This window comes from Manis pentadactyla, chromosome 2, assembly GCF_030020395.1.
Source record: "Manis pentadactyla isolate mManPen7 chromosome 2, mManPen7.hap1, whole genome shotgun sequence".
NCBI lineage: Eukaryota > Metazoa > Chordata > Mammalia > Pholidota > Manidae > Manis > Manis pentadactyla.
This window is the reverse complement of record NC_080020.1, coordinates 224,604,227-224,616,881: the sequence shown is the minus strand read 5'-3', so window position 1 is coordinate 224,616,881 and position 12,655 is coordinate 224,604,227. Positions and strand designations below refer to the sequence as shown.

The 12,655-nt window shown below is 39.0% G+C and overlaps 1 protein-coding gene across 1 annotated transcript in view; it reads left to right on the top strand.

The window, feature by feature from the left end:
- Nucleotides 1-1,719: 1,719 nt before the first annotated feature.
- The window catches only part of DDX1 (DEAD-box helicase 1), a 35,213-nt gene continuing 24,277 nt past the window's right edge, over nt 1,720-12,655 (top strand). Inside the window, exons 1-10 of the mRNA XM_036881706.2 lie at nt 1,720-1,979; nt 4,490-4,541; nt 4,822-4,885; nt 5,859-5,888; nt 6,469-6,565; nt 8,365-8,412; nt 10,077-10,160; nt 10,394-10,477; nt 10,842-10,918; nt 11,441-11,513. Of these exons, the coding sequence (XP_036737601.1) occupies nt 1,964-1,979; nt 4,490-4,541; nt 4,822-4,885; nt 5,859-5,888; nt 6,469-6,565; nt 8,365-8,412; nt 10,077-10,160; nt 10,394-10,477; nt 10,842-10,918; nt 11,441-11,513 (625 nt within the window). The 5' untranslated portion in view covers nt 1,720-1,963. The remainder of the gene's footprint in view (nt 1,980-4,489; nt 4,542-4,821; nt 4,886-5,858; nt 5,889-6,468; nt 6,566-8,364; nt 8,413-10,076; nt 10,161-10,393; nt 10,478-10,841; nt 10,919-11,440; nt 11,514-12,655) is intronic.

Genomic DNA, 12,655 nt, shown 5'->3' with positions numbered 1-12,655 from the left:
GGAAATAAACTTGGGTATAACCCTTTCACCCCAAGAACGTTTTGCTGTCAATTTCTTTGGTCACACTGAATCCATAGCGAACTTGCCCCGGGCTGAAACCCACTGGCAAGACACTCTTTCACTCAGGGGTACTTTTTGTGGGTACCTTGGAGCTTGTTCCGCTGGTATCCTCCTGGCGCAACTCACAGAAGGCAGGTGATCTCTCTCCTCACCTTGGAAGGCATGAATACAACAGGGTTCTCTGGGGGTCTGTGTGATGTGACATTCATCTTCTCCAGGTAGTTCTCTTAAGCACATTCCCTTTGAAAATGGCTTCACATCCACTTTGCCACAGGTCCAGTTAGCCCTTGAGGGAAAAATTCACACGTGTTTGCCCCAGCTTGTCAGAGGGTGGTCTGCTCCCTCAGCCGTCTCTGTCTGGTTCCCCGCCCTGCTGCCTCAGGGCTTTCTAGCACTGGCTTCTCACAGCAAGCCTTACACTTCCCAAACCCCAGAGATCAAAAGTTCTCTGAGTAGTCCCTGGAAAGCATCTCCTCCCTTGAGAGAAGAAAAATGCCACAGTGCTTCAACTCTCTCGCAAGAACTCTTTTCCCTTAATGTGCACCTTTGATCCTCTCATATATTTAAGGTGGGGGTTGGCTAAAGGCACAGAAGTCAGGTTTCAGATGTCCCTTTACAAGTCCTGCATAATACGTGATCTCATGCTTGTCTTTATAATGTGGGGTGCATGGCATCTATTCAGAACTGTTACATTGCACAACTCTCAGGGGCATCATTTATACAAATTTTAAAGAAATATAATGAGTATATAGAAAATATTGTGAGTCGTGTCCCCTAGAAGTGTGAAGCTGAAGGCCTGAATGTATTGTCCTTGGCTGTCAGGTGAATTCTGTTACAGGTAATAGTAATAGTGGAGCTAAAACTTACATATTGTTACCATGTGCTATGCAATGCTTTAGGTGCTTTACCTGTTTTATTTAGTCCTCGTAACAATGCTACAAGACGGGTACTATTATTCATGGCTGTTTCATAGATGAGTAAACTGAAGCCCAGACTTGTTTAAGTTACACAGCTAGCAAGGGGCAGGGCCAGAAATCAAACCCAGAGAGTAGGGCTCCTCAAGTTGAACTTGTAATTGCATCCCACACATCTTGCCAGAGGGGCTTACTTTACTCCACGCCTCGTTCTGTGGCAATCTACATGGTACAGCCTGGGCCCTGGAGCTGGGCAGATGTGGCTCAGGGTCCACGCTGCCATTCGGTGACTGTGTAGCTTTAGATAAGTTACTTTACTTTCCCTGAATCTTAGTGTCCTCACTTAAATATTCCAACACACAAGGACAGGTTGTTGGAGGAATTGATATTCATTTACTGTTCCTACTTCCCTGCAAAGAGAAAGGGGTCAAAACTTCATCAAGGTCAAATAAATGTGAAGTTATGGATAACTACATCTTTGGAAGAGACCAAAATCGTTACTTACTTCAGTCAAAAATATCAGTAAATGCCTGTAGGGTGCAGGCGTTGTAGCATTGGTTTGGGCAATAAATGAATGGTCTACGCGCGCCGAGGAGGGACGAGGTGCCGAGGGGAGGGGCGGGAGGGTGTAGTTCTGCTGTCAGCTCCTCCCGGGCCACTGTGGGACCCTCCTCACGTAACGTCTGCCTCATTCTCTGGGGGAAAGGGCTCCTGATGACGCAGAGCATGCTCTAGGTAAATGGTGACCATTAGTACGGCTCATTCGGACCCGTCCCAGCGACGCAAGGAAGGCAAGTTCCCGCTGGAGCTGGGCCGCGCTCGGGCGTCGCGGGGCGGTCTTTTCTTGCGCAGGAACCGTTCTCCCGGCGCCGGGGCCCTGCCCGGACTCGGATAACTGCAGGCCGACGGCCGGAAACGCGCGCGGCCAGAGCAGCGTGGCGGTGCAGAGGGAGGAGAGCGAGAGCGGCGGGGCGGCGGACGGAGCGAAGATGGCGGCTTTCTCGGGTGCGTGTACGGCGATGGGGCGGGGGCGGGGGGCTCGACCCATCCGCGGCCGCTGGGCGGCTGGCGGGGAGGCCCTGGGGCGGGGGCGGGTTGGAGCCCCGCGGCTCCGCGGGGAGATGTCCGGGGTGGTCCCCTGGGTCCCCGCACCTCGTGGGGACCGGGGGCGGCCGCCGGAGGCCCGGTCCGGGCGCCCCGGCGGTGCGGAGAGCGCCTTTCTGTCCGGGTGCAGGCAGGGGCTCTCCCCTTGCTGCTGCTGTGTGTTCCGCCGGCCCCCCGCCTGGCCCGCGGCTGCGGAAACACTGCGGCGGCGTCACTGCAGCAGCTCCGGGAGCCCATTACTCCTGCCTCTTTGACGTGGCAGTGGCTCGGCCACCTTTTTCTGCTCGCGCCTGCCAGGGGCTTGGCAGTTACAAGCAGCAGGGCGTGGGAAGGGGTCGGTTGCAACAGACCATGCTGCCTCTCCATTTTTTTCAGGCCCTTCCAAAGCTAAAAGTGCAAGGCACAGACCTGGTAATTTCTTGAAACTTGTTACATCGACATAAACGTTAAATATTGAAGCTAAAAGGAATACATTCCCATCCGCGTACACACTAGCCAGCATCAATTTTGAAAAATGTTATTTGTTGTATGATACTCCTTTATTCCAAACGGGACTTTGAAGTGTTTTATCTAACCTAGTAGGTGTTTTTCGTCCTTTATCATCCTCCCTTTATGTGTACAGTTTAAATGAAGCTGCAATAAGCTTTATATATGCTAAACATGGTAAATTTATATAGTAATAAACATTATCAAGTGAGGCCTTTATCTTTTAAAGTTCTTAACCTATTGAGAGGATTTCGGATATAACGCAGTATTGTACTTCAGTTTTTTTCCACTAAGAGCATTAGGAATTCCAAATCTTTAGTAATGAAAGAGTGTTTCTGATTGTTTTAGTTGCATCTCATAATAGGAAGCAAGGGGAAATAACTTAGAGTGGCAGCTGTTTTTCCTCTTCCCAGTTCTCTCCTAAAACAAGATTTTAGAGCAAAAATGTGTATGGAGTCCAGTTTTTCATTTTGTAGGTTCACTTCTTTGGGAGCACAATTTCAGGAATGCTAGAGTAAGGGCAAGAAGAGTCAGTGATACGAAATAAAGACAAAAGTAGAATTAAAGAACAATACTCCCTTATGTGTTAAAAAAGTTATAAAGAAAACATGGTTTCAAAGCAAACATTCAGAGAACATAAGAATGGAGAAAGAATTATTTAGAATTTGTTGAAAGCAGTCTGGTTGCTGCTTGCAATCAAATGGTTTCATAAACAGCTTCAGCTTTCATCCCTTTTTTTCAAGCATTTTGCAAGTTAGAAGAGAGAATATAGCTAGACTCTAATGGGAGCAATTCTTAGAAAAGTCTGCGTGGCTAGACAACTTTAGATCTTGATTAGTTTTTCAATCCGTGAATTTTCCTGGGGAGGTTTAGAGGTAGAACCTTCCTTTTTGAGAAAGACTTATGCTTTCCCATTGTCATCAATGTTTATATTAACTATTTTACTTAATAAAATATTAGTGTTGTGTCTGTTGTGTTAATTGCTTGTATGATTCTTCTCACCCGATGCAAAGGAAAAACTACTTTTGTAGTGGATATATTGCATTTGTATATTTGTTTTACACCTTTTCACAAATAATTAAAAGAAATACAAAATTTCCAAATTCATTATATTTGGGGCATGGGAGTATTTGAGTATTGTGAATTCTTACTAGGAATATATACTTTTGTAATGAAAGCTGCATTTTTATAAATGCAGACTTGAAACAAAAATCATTTCTTATTTGGAAAGGTGTAAGTAAACCAACTAACTGCATCTTGAATGACTCCCCACCACAGTTCATTTGAGAAATGACAAAATCCAATCAGAAATTTTCCCATCTCTTCATTTAGGACTGTCTTTAAAATTATTTAAATATGTGAACAGTTAAGAACAGTAAGTCTTCAGCTGACATTTCCAGTTACCCCCTGATTTTTTCTTCTGCCCCTCTTTTTCCCAGTTAACCAGAGTTTTGATTCTGTCTGCCAGTCAATGAGGGCTGCACTTGCCTGTTCATTTTTCTTGGATGAGAGTATTCACATGGTCCTTGAATAACAGTTACATGGCATCCATGTTACCTCTAGATGAAACAATCAAGATGTTGGTCTGGAACCCTCTCTAACTGGCAGATTTTTCACTAGTCATAGGAAGGAAACAATGTGACTGCTATGTATTAAGTGACAACTATGTGAGAGATACGTTACATTACTATTATAATCTTCCTGTATCCCTACAAGTAGGTAATAGGAGCCTCCTTTTCTATGGAGAAAACAGGTTTAAACTTGCCCAAGGTCACATGCCAGTAAGTGAGAGCTTGGACAGTGCCGCACTCAGGAGGTGCTATATACACTGAGCTGTGCATCAAAGCTTTTTCTCTGTTCTTTTTTTAAGACTAGTATGATTTGAGTTTAGTATGTGTGGTTTTAAAATTAATTTTTATTTTCAGAGATGGGTGTCATGCCTGAGATTGCACAAGCTGTGGAAGAGATGGATTGGCTGTAAGTACCTAAAGCTTAAATGTATGTACCTGTGACAACAGTGTTTTATAATTGACAAGTGTTAGGTATTTTCTAAAATAATTTGGGGTCTATTTGGAAAAGTTAAATTGTGATTCTTTACAGAAAGTTTCCTTTTTAAACTTTGATAAAATTTAGCTGAAAGAGAATGGTAGTATTTACCAAATAAAATGTTTTCTTAGGATTGTATTTTAACATGGCTTCATTAGCGTAGATAATTTTTTCTTTTTACTAACTAAAATTCTTCAAAATATTCTTTTAGTCTCCCAACTGATATCCAGGCAGAATCTATTCCACTGATCCTAGGAGGAGGTGATGTACTGATGGTATGTTTAAATTTGGTGAGGTGGTGGGGAGCCAGGGACACACAATTCTGAGGCTGTTTGTGACATGTTTTAGAGCCCCAGAGGCTTAAAAATTATATTTTCACCAAATTAATTTTATTTGTTCACATTTAGGATACATATACTGAATCCAGAGTAACTAGATAGAAATTGTGGGGAACACAAAGGTGAATAAGATGTAGTCTTTGCCCTTAAGAAGCTTAAATCCAGTAGCATGTTAAGACATGTATACAGATGAATACCATACAAGAGTGAATGTGGCACCTGCATAAGAGATGCAGAGTACCACAGGATTCAAATGGGGGTCCAAGTTATGCTGCTTGAGGGATCATAAGGGACTCTGCTTGGAGGAAGTAGATTTTGGACAAGGTAGGATGGAAGAGGAAAGCTGTCTAGGCAGAGAGTACGTCACAGAAACAGTGAGAAATGCAGGATATGATCTTAGAGTAGCTGAACTAGATGATAGCGTAAAATACATGAGTGGGGTGAGCTGGTATAACTTGAGATAAATGGGAAGTATACAGTGGGTCAGATTGAGCTGATAAGTGTCACGTTAAAGAACTGGTATTTGTTGGCAGTGGGGATCATTGGATAATTTTAAGTAGGGATGTGTTGCATGTTTAGGATTGTGTTTATAAAGAATAAATTGGTAGCAGCTTGTGTAGTTCTGTGAGATCAGGCACTGTTAGGATACTTTTGTAGTAATCTGGCTTAGAATGATGGCTTGGATTTGAATGGTAGCAATGGGGAAAAAAAGGAGAACAGATTGGTGTAGGAATGGGAGGGTAGTGCAAGATTGGCAATAGTTGACTGAGAAAGCCCAAGGAATCCTGAGGCTCTGTGAAAATGCAGGTGGCTAGTCAAATATTAAAGATTTCCATGTGGTCTCATGATAATTTGACTTCTTTAATTGACACTTAACCTGTAAAATCAACTTTTTATTTTTTTCATTTAGGCTGCAGAAACAGGAAGTGGAAAAACTGGTGTAAGTAATACATTTAAATTGACTTACTTTATAAGAGTTGATTTTTAAAGCAACTTCAAGCAGTAGTTTTTTGAAAGATTGAATAAAGCAGCTTTTTCCAAAATGTAAGGTATTCTTTGCTTGCCAGTAAGAGGGATATTTTTATTGTCAGCTGAGTCTAAAATGTAATCTGTAAGAGTATGGCTTTAAGAATATAGTTTTAAACTGGTCTTGGAGACAGAGTTACAGTGTCTTTAATGTTTATATAAGCATGTCTGAATTTCAGTGCAACAGCTCCAGTAATAAAGAGATTGCAAATAGAGTTTGGTCTCCTTTGACCTAGACTAAAGAAAAATGTCAGACTGGATGATGTTTTTCCATTGTAGCTTCGTTCTGCAGGTACCCGTTGTTTATTGCTCTGGGCTGTCAGCTAGCTCCTGTTTACTTGATTTAGTGAGTTCTCTTATCTTACTGGTGTTTTGCGTTTGGGCAAATGATATTCAAGCAGCAATCTGGAGTAAGCTTAATTGTGGAACATACATGCATAACTTTTGTTACTTATTGCTGAATGCTAATGTAGGGAACCATTATCTTTTAATAGGCTTTCAGTATTCCAGTTATCCAGATAGTTTATGAAACTCTGAAAGACCAACAGGAAGGCAAAAAAGGAAAAACAACAATTAAAACTGGTGCTTCAGGTAATTTTTACATATTAATATTTTCCTCTTCATATAGATTAGTCTCATCCCTGGCATTTGCAGATGTGAGGTTTAAGTGTGCCTGTTAATTATCAACATCTTGGGGGGTAGGTATTGGCATTTGTACCCTGGAAACCAGGGATGCTAAATGTCATTTATAGCATAAACAGTGAAAGATTGTCCCTCCTGAAATATTAATGATGCTGTCTTTGAGAAAACACTTGCATTTTGTAAGTTTTAGTTATTTTAATGTTATTCTTAATTTGATATCTTTTTATTCTTAATGTTAAAAATAAATTGGTACAATGTTTTATGAAGGTATTAAGGAAGGATTTTACAAATAATTGGAGTAAAAACCCGTGATGGTGGTGGGAATTAATGCCTTCCACAGGGAAAAGAGGCATGTGTTTTCCATTTAAGATAGGAAAGAAAGAGTCTAGGAAGTTAAAATGTAAAGTGTAAACTTTAAGGTCAGTTTCTTACTTTCAGTCTTGTCTACATGGGGGTTGGTTCTTTACTAGGGTTTCTGGTCCCATTTGGACCATGGACAGTCTCACATCAGTTTCCTTATCTTAATGTTGCTTTTATTAAATGGTCTTGGAATTCCATTCTGTCTTGAATAGTCTATGGTTTTGTTATATTTTAACAAAATGTTTTCACATTTTAAGTTACTTTTGTTTCATGATAAACAGGATTGTAACAAATAACAAGCTTAAATGGAGTGAACTTGGCATATCAACATTTTCTCAGTAGTTTGAAGGTAATAGTGTTGCACAGTCCATAAAGTTAACTCATTTGTAAATGAATTGTGAGATAGATAACCAATATAAACTATTGGTCTATTCAAAAATACTTTCAGAACTTGTAAAACTATAAAGCATCATTTATGAGAGAGATGATGATAAAAGAATCTTTCCAAAGGAGAATAACCAAAATAGTGGTCCCAAAATCGTGTCCTATGAGGAATAAAGAAACCAGATACTTAAACATATAGAACAAGTAAAAAGGAGAAGGGATACTGAAGAGAAAAAAATTATTCTATAAAATAGAACCAGGACTAATTAGAAATAATCTTAGATAAAGACTTCTGTTTAGCTTAAATAATTCCTTCTAGCTAGAATGAACCCACAGTGGAAGAGAGAACCTCAAGAGAAAGTTACTTCTCCATCATTCAAAGTATTTAAGCAGATGGTTAGATACCATTTGATCAGAAATAATCCAGAAAAGATTTCTGTCTTGGGCAGAAAGTTGGGCTTGAAAACATTAGAATTCTTTCTAGCTATTATGATTCTTTGATTATCTACAGACTATTGCAGGGTTTCAGAAAACGAAAATGTAAGCCCCATTAAAGTGAGGAGGAAAAACTTTGTGATTTTTTAATGTGATATTGAATTATTTAAGATAAAGGAGTTGCTTTTTTTTTAATACTGATAAAACGATGTTTAGATACTGATATGTTGGTCAGTTATTTACATTATGACTGAAGTCAACTTGTTTCGTTACCAAACCTTCATTTTATCAATGCCCTCACAGTTATGACAAAGATCAGTGCCAGCTAATTCAAAGTGCACTGGAGCAAGTGAGGGGAAAAGGCTGTAGCCCCAGATGGGCCAGTGATTATTATCTTTGACATATTTCAGTTTTGTGCTTACTAAAAACAGCAACTTCTACTTGTATATTCCATGTAATGTGTAAAATTCAGCAGAATTAAAGTATCATAGAAAATGTGAAATAGTTTATTTTTTATAGTATATTTTTAACACAGTATATTTGTGAGTAACTTCTCTTCATTTGTTTAGTGCTCAACAAATGGCAGATGAATCCATATGACAGAGGATCTGCTTTTGGTAAGTGGATTGATTTTAGCCACGCATTTGTAAGTTAGAAACTTATTTTAAATAATACCTGAGAATATAAAGAAAATTATGAAAAAGAGTAGTAAATGAAGATTTAGTTTACCAAATATGAGAATATAGTCACTACAGTTGAATAGTACTGACATAGGAGTAGAAAAACAAGCCAGTGGAATATAATGGAAATAAATAAATACATAGGAAAAAAAGGTATTTCTTTTCAGTGGGAAAGGATGATTTATTCAGTAAGGGTGCTGTCACAGTTGATGATCCATCTGGAGCAATATAAAGTTGACTTACATCATAATTAGAAACAAGTTCTATGTGTATTTATGACTTAAATATGTATACATTAAAAATTTAAATACAGAAGTCTACATGTACAGTTCAGAGATGGGAGAATTTTCCTAACCCAAATAGGAGACTCAAAAATTGTAAAAGAAAAGGTATAGGTGTATTTGTATGAATTAAAAAAAAATTATATATATATACCTATGGAAAAGATACCACAAAAAAGTTGATATACAGAAAATAAATACAGAAAGAATACTTGCATTGTTGATGAAAGATGAAGAATTCTTATAAACTGGTAAAGGGTTCTTATGTAGATAGCAGATGAAGTATTACTTGTATGGTAAGAAAGAGATAAAGAACCAATCAGGAAAATGGGTGAAGGATATGAACAGCTCACAGAAGAGCAAATCTAAGTGGCAATAAACATGCAAAAATGTTTACAGGTAGTAGAGAAATGGACATGAAAGTTACAGTGATACGTTGTTTTATACCCATTTGATTGGCAAGAATACAAAAGAGTGATAACTGATTTGAAGTATTGCCTTTCTGGAAAGCACTTTGACATTACCTATTCCTGAAAGGCCTGACCTATTGGAATGAAAGTGCCAGGTGCAAGGATGCACACACAAAGCTGTTTGATGCTGCACCCTTTGTAATGAGTAAATCTACCAACAAAGTGAATGCTATCATGGAGAATGGTTAAAAGACGAAGGCATATCCAAGGACTGTTACGAAGAGTGAGGCAGAACTAGAGCTGAGTTTGGCATTTTCACCAGGTATTGAAGAGTAAGAAAAACAAGCTCAGAGAATGTAGAATGGGCAAAAACAAATGTAGAGGAATCATGCCCAAAGCAAACAAAAAACCCCAAACTGCCACTCTCTGCTATCTGATACTTAATGTACATAAAAGTTTATATCTACATATGCATAAAGAATTTTAAATACAAAAATTTTAAAGAGTTGCCATTGCTGAAGAACTTTTTAAAAAGATCAAAGTTTTACATAATGTCATACTCACATGAGTAAGAATTAATACTTTGAATAAATAATTTCTGATAAGTGAAATAAAATGTGTGATAAGGTGTTTTTTTTTTAGAAGTTCTATGTTCAGGTGCTGAATATGGGTTGCAAATCTGAACCAGGACAAAAGTTAGAGTTTTCTCCCAGTATGAAAGCCAAATGCTTTACTTAAAGCCAGTAAGCCCCAGTAACACTGACTGACTGTGATGTATAATATACAACTTCATCTTTAGAGTCCAAATATAAGTGAAGGAATAATAGGTGAGACTGAACAGTACTTACTTCAGATGTGTGATTTATGTCATCTGTACTGACATAGTTTTCTGTGTTTTTCTCATGTCCAGCAATCGGGTCAGATGGTCTTTGCTGTCAAAGCAGAGAAGTAAAGGAATGGCACGGTTGTAGAGCTACTAAAGGATTAACGAAAGGTATTTATACAGCATTTGTACTTGTATAAACTTTTGAGGTAATGTATTAATATGTGAACTTCCTTAAAATAGCTTTAAATCAAGGATCTGAAAAGATTTTTAATATAAGAAGATCTACAGTTCTTTGAAACACACAGATTGTAATTCAAAAACAAAGGGGAGTGGCTACATGGTAAATGAACCGTACATGTGTAATTTATATAAATAATCTCAAAAGTATTTTGCCCTTGTAGGGAAACACTACTATGAAGTATCCTGTCATGACCAAGGGTTATGCAGAGTTGGGTGGTCCTCCATGCAGGCTTCCTTAGACTTAGGTAAGTGTTTCTAAAATGACTGAATTTATTGATTTACGTATTTGTGGGTTGGGATCATTTTATTATAATGGGGAGCAAAATAATAAACTTTACATACAATGTTTATATTTTGGAAACATGGAAATAGTAATATTTACCTATACCTCACCATGTTCCAAAAAGGATTTGAAATACCAAAAATACATGTTACAAGAGTATAAAATCAGAAGGAGTAAGATTAGGAATATGAGTGAAGTCTAAGTAGAGTTAGCACCACATGGTACTTCTGGATGCTTCTAGTTATTGTTAATATGTAAACTTCTTTACAGTACTTTAAATTTTATATTTACTCTCGCTGCATAAGTAAAATACATTTTAAACCTAGGTACTGACAAGTTTGGATTTGGCTTTGGTGGAACAGGAAAGAAATCCCATAATAAACAGTTTGATAATTACGGAGAGGTAAGTTACATTATTGACTTAATCATAGCATTAGTAAGTTTTCTCACATGCTTGATCACTCATAACAAGACTGAGGGTAGAGAAGTGATTCCCAAATTCAGGTGGATTTTTCTGACTTTCCACAGAACATTTCACATTTGGACTTCACTGAAGAAATGTTACAAATGGAATATTTTTCTTGTGTGCCAATTATTACCTCTCCAAAGTGTATTTATCTTCTGTTTTCACCCCATTTTGATTTTGGCTTTGACTGTAGTACATATGTTATTTGCACTTCTTATTTTTAATCATGGTGAATCTCAGTATACTTGTTCTGGTGAGCCTAAACACCGTGCTGATTCTAAAAAGCCTGTCAGACGCTTCTCCTACTATTACATATGGTATGCTCTATTAGGTGTTTTTAAACCTGACCTTAGAGCTTCAAGGAATTTAATGAAACACTAACACACACATTTGATGCAGCTATATTTGAACTTTACTATTTGCTTTCTATTAATAGCACTTGACTTTCTGGTTTTCTAGGAATTCACTATGCATGATACTATTGGATGTTACCTAGACATAGATAAAGGGCATATCAAATTCTCCAAAAATGGTAAGCTTTCTGTGGATTATCTTAGAAGGTACATGATACCAATATTTGTGATTTTTACAATTCCCTCACCCTTGCCTTCAGTCATCTCTCCCCCTCCTTGCCCTTTGTTTGTTTGTTTGTTTTTAGCAAATACTGAGCATTTGCTCTGTGGCAGGCACACTGGTAGATGCTGCAGATGCAGCAGAAAGTGGAGTAAACAAACATGTTAAGTTGTGTTGGGCTTACCTCCTGGTAGGAAAGACAAATACAAGTGTGTTAGGTGCGAACAGTGCACTGAAGGAGAGTTTGATCGGGGTAAGGGAATGGAGAATGAGCTGCCTGGGCATGTGCTGTTTTATGTATGATGACCAGAGAATCATCCTGATAAGAAATCCAAAAGAATTGGGTGTTGGGCCATGCGGATGTCTTGGAAGAGTATATCAGGCAGAGTTAACAGTAAATGTGAAGGCCCTGAGAGGAAAGCACATTTGAAGTGTTTGAGTAACAGTGAGGAGGCCGACAGGTCTGGAGTACCCTGAACATGGGCGAGAGTGGTAGAATGTTAAGCCATTGAGATAGTGAGGCCAGGCCATATAGGGCCGTATAGGTCATGATACAAACTATTTATTCTGAGTGAGATTGGAAGCCATTAGGGTTTTGAGTAGAGAATTGCCATCTGTCTTTAACAGTGTTGTTATGGCTGCTGTGTTGAAAATGCGGGTGGGTGGGTGGGTACGTGGTGGCAGTAGGCAGGGAGCCAGTTGGATGCTAGGAGTTCTATTTGGGGCATGTTAAGTCTGAGATACTTATCAGACATCTCAGTGGTGAAATCAAGTAAGTAGTTAAGTGTGCAAGTCAGGAGTTCAGGGGAGAGATCAGGATTGGGAGTCAGCGCCTTACAGATGATAGTTAAAGCTGGAAGACTGGATGAGATTACCTAGGAATGAAAGCAGAAAATAACGAGGCCTGGGGATTTCTTACGGTTAGAAGTCAGCAAACTGAGAATGCAGCAGAGTGAATGAGGAGGAAAGCCAGGGGAGAAGAACCAAGAGAGACTGTCCTGCAGTCCGGGTGAAGGAAGTGTCTGAGGAGGAGAGAACGATCCAGCTCTGACCAGGGCTGCCAAGGGGTCCCGTCTAGAAAGGGAGGGATAAGAATTAACC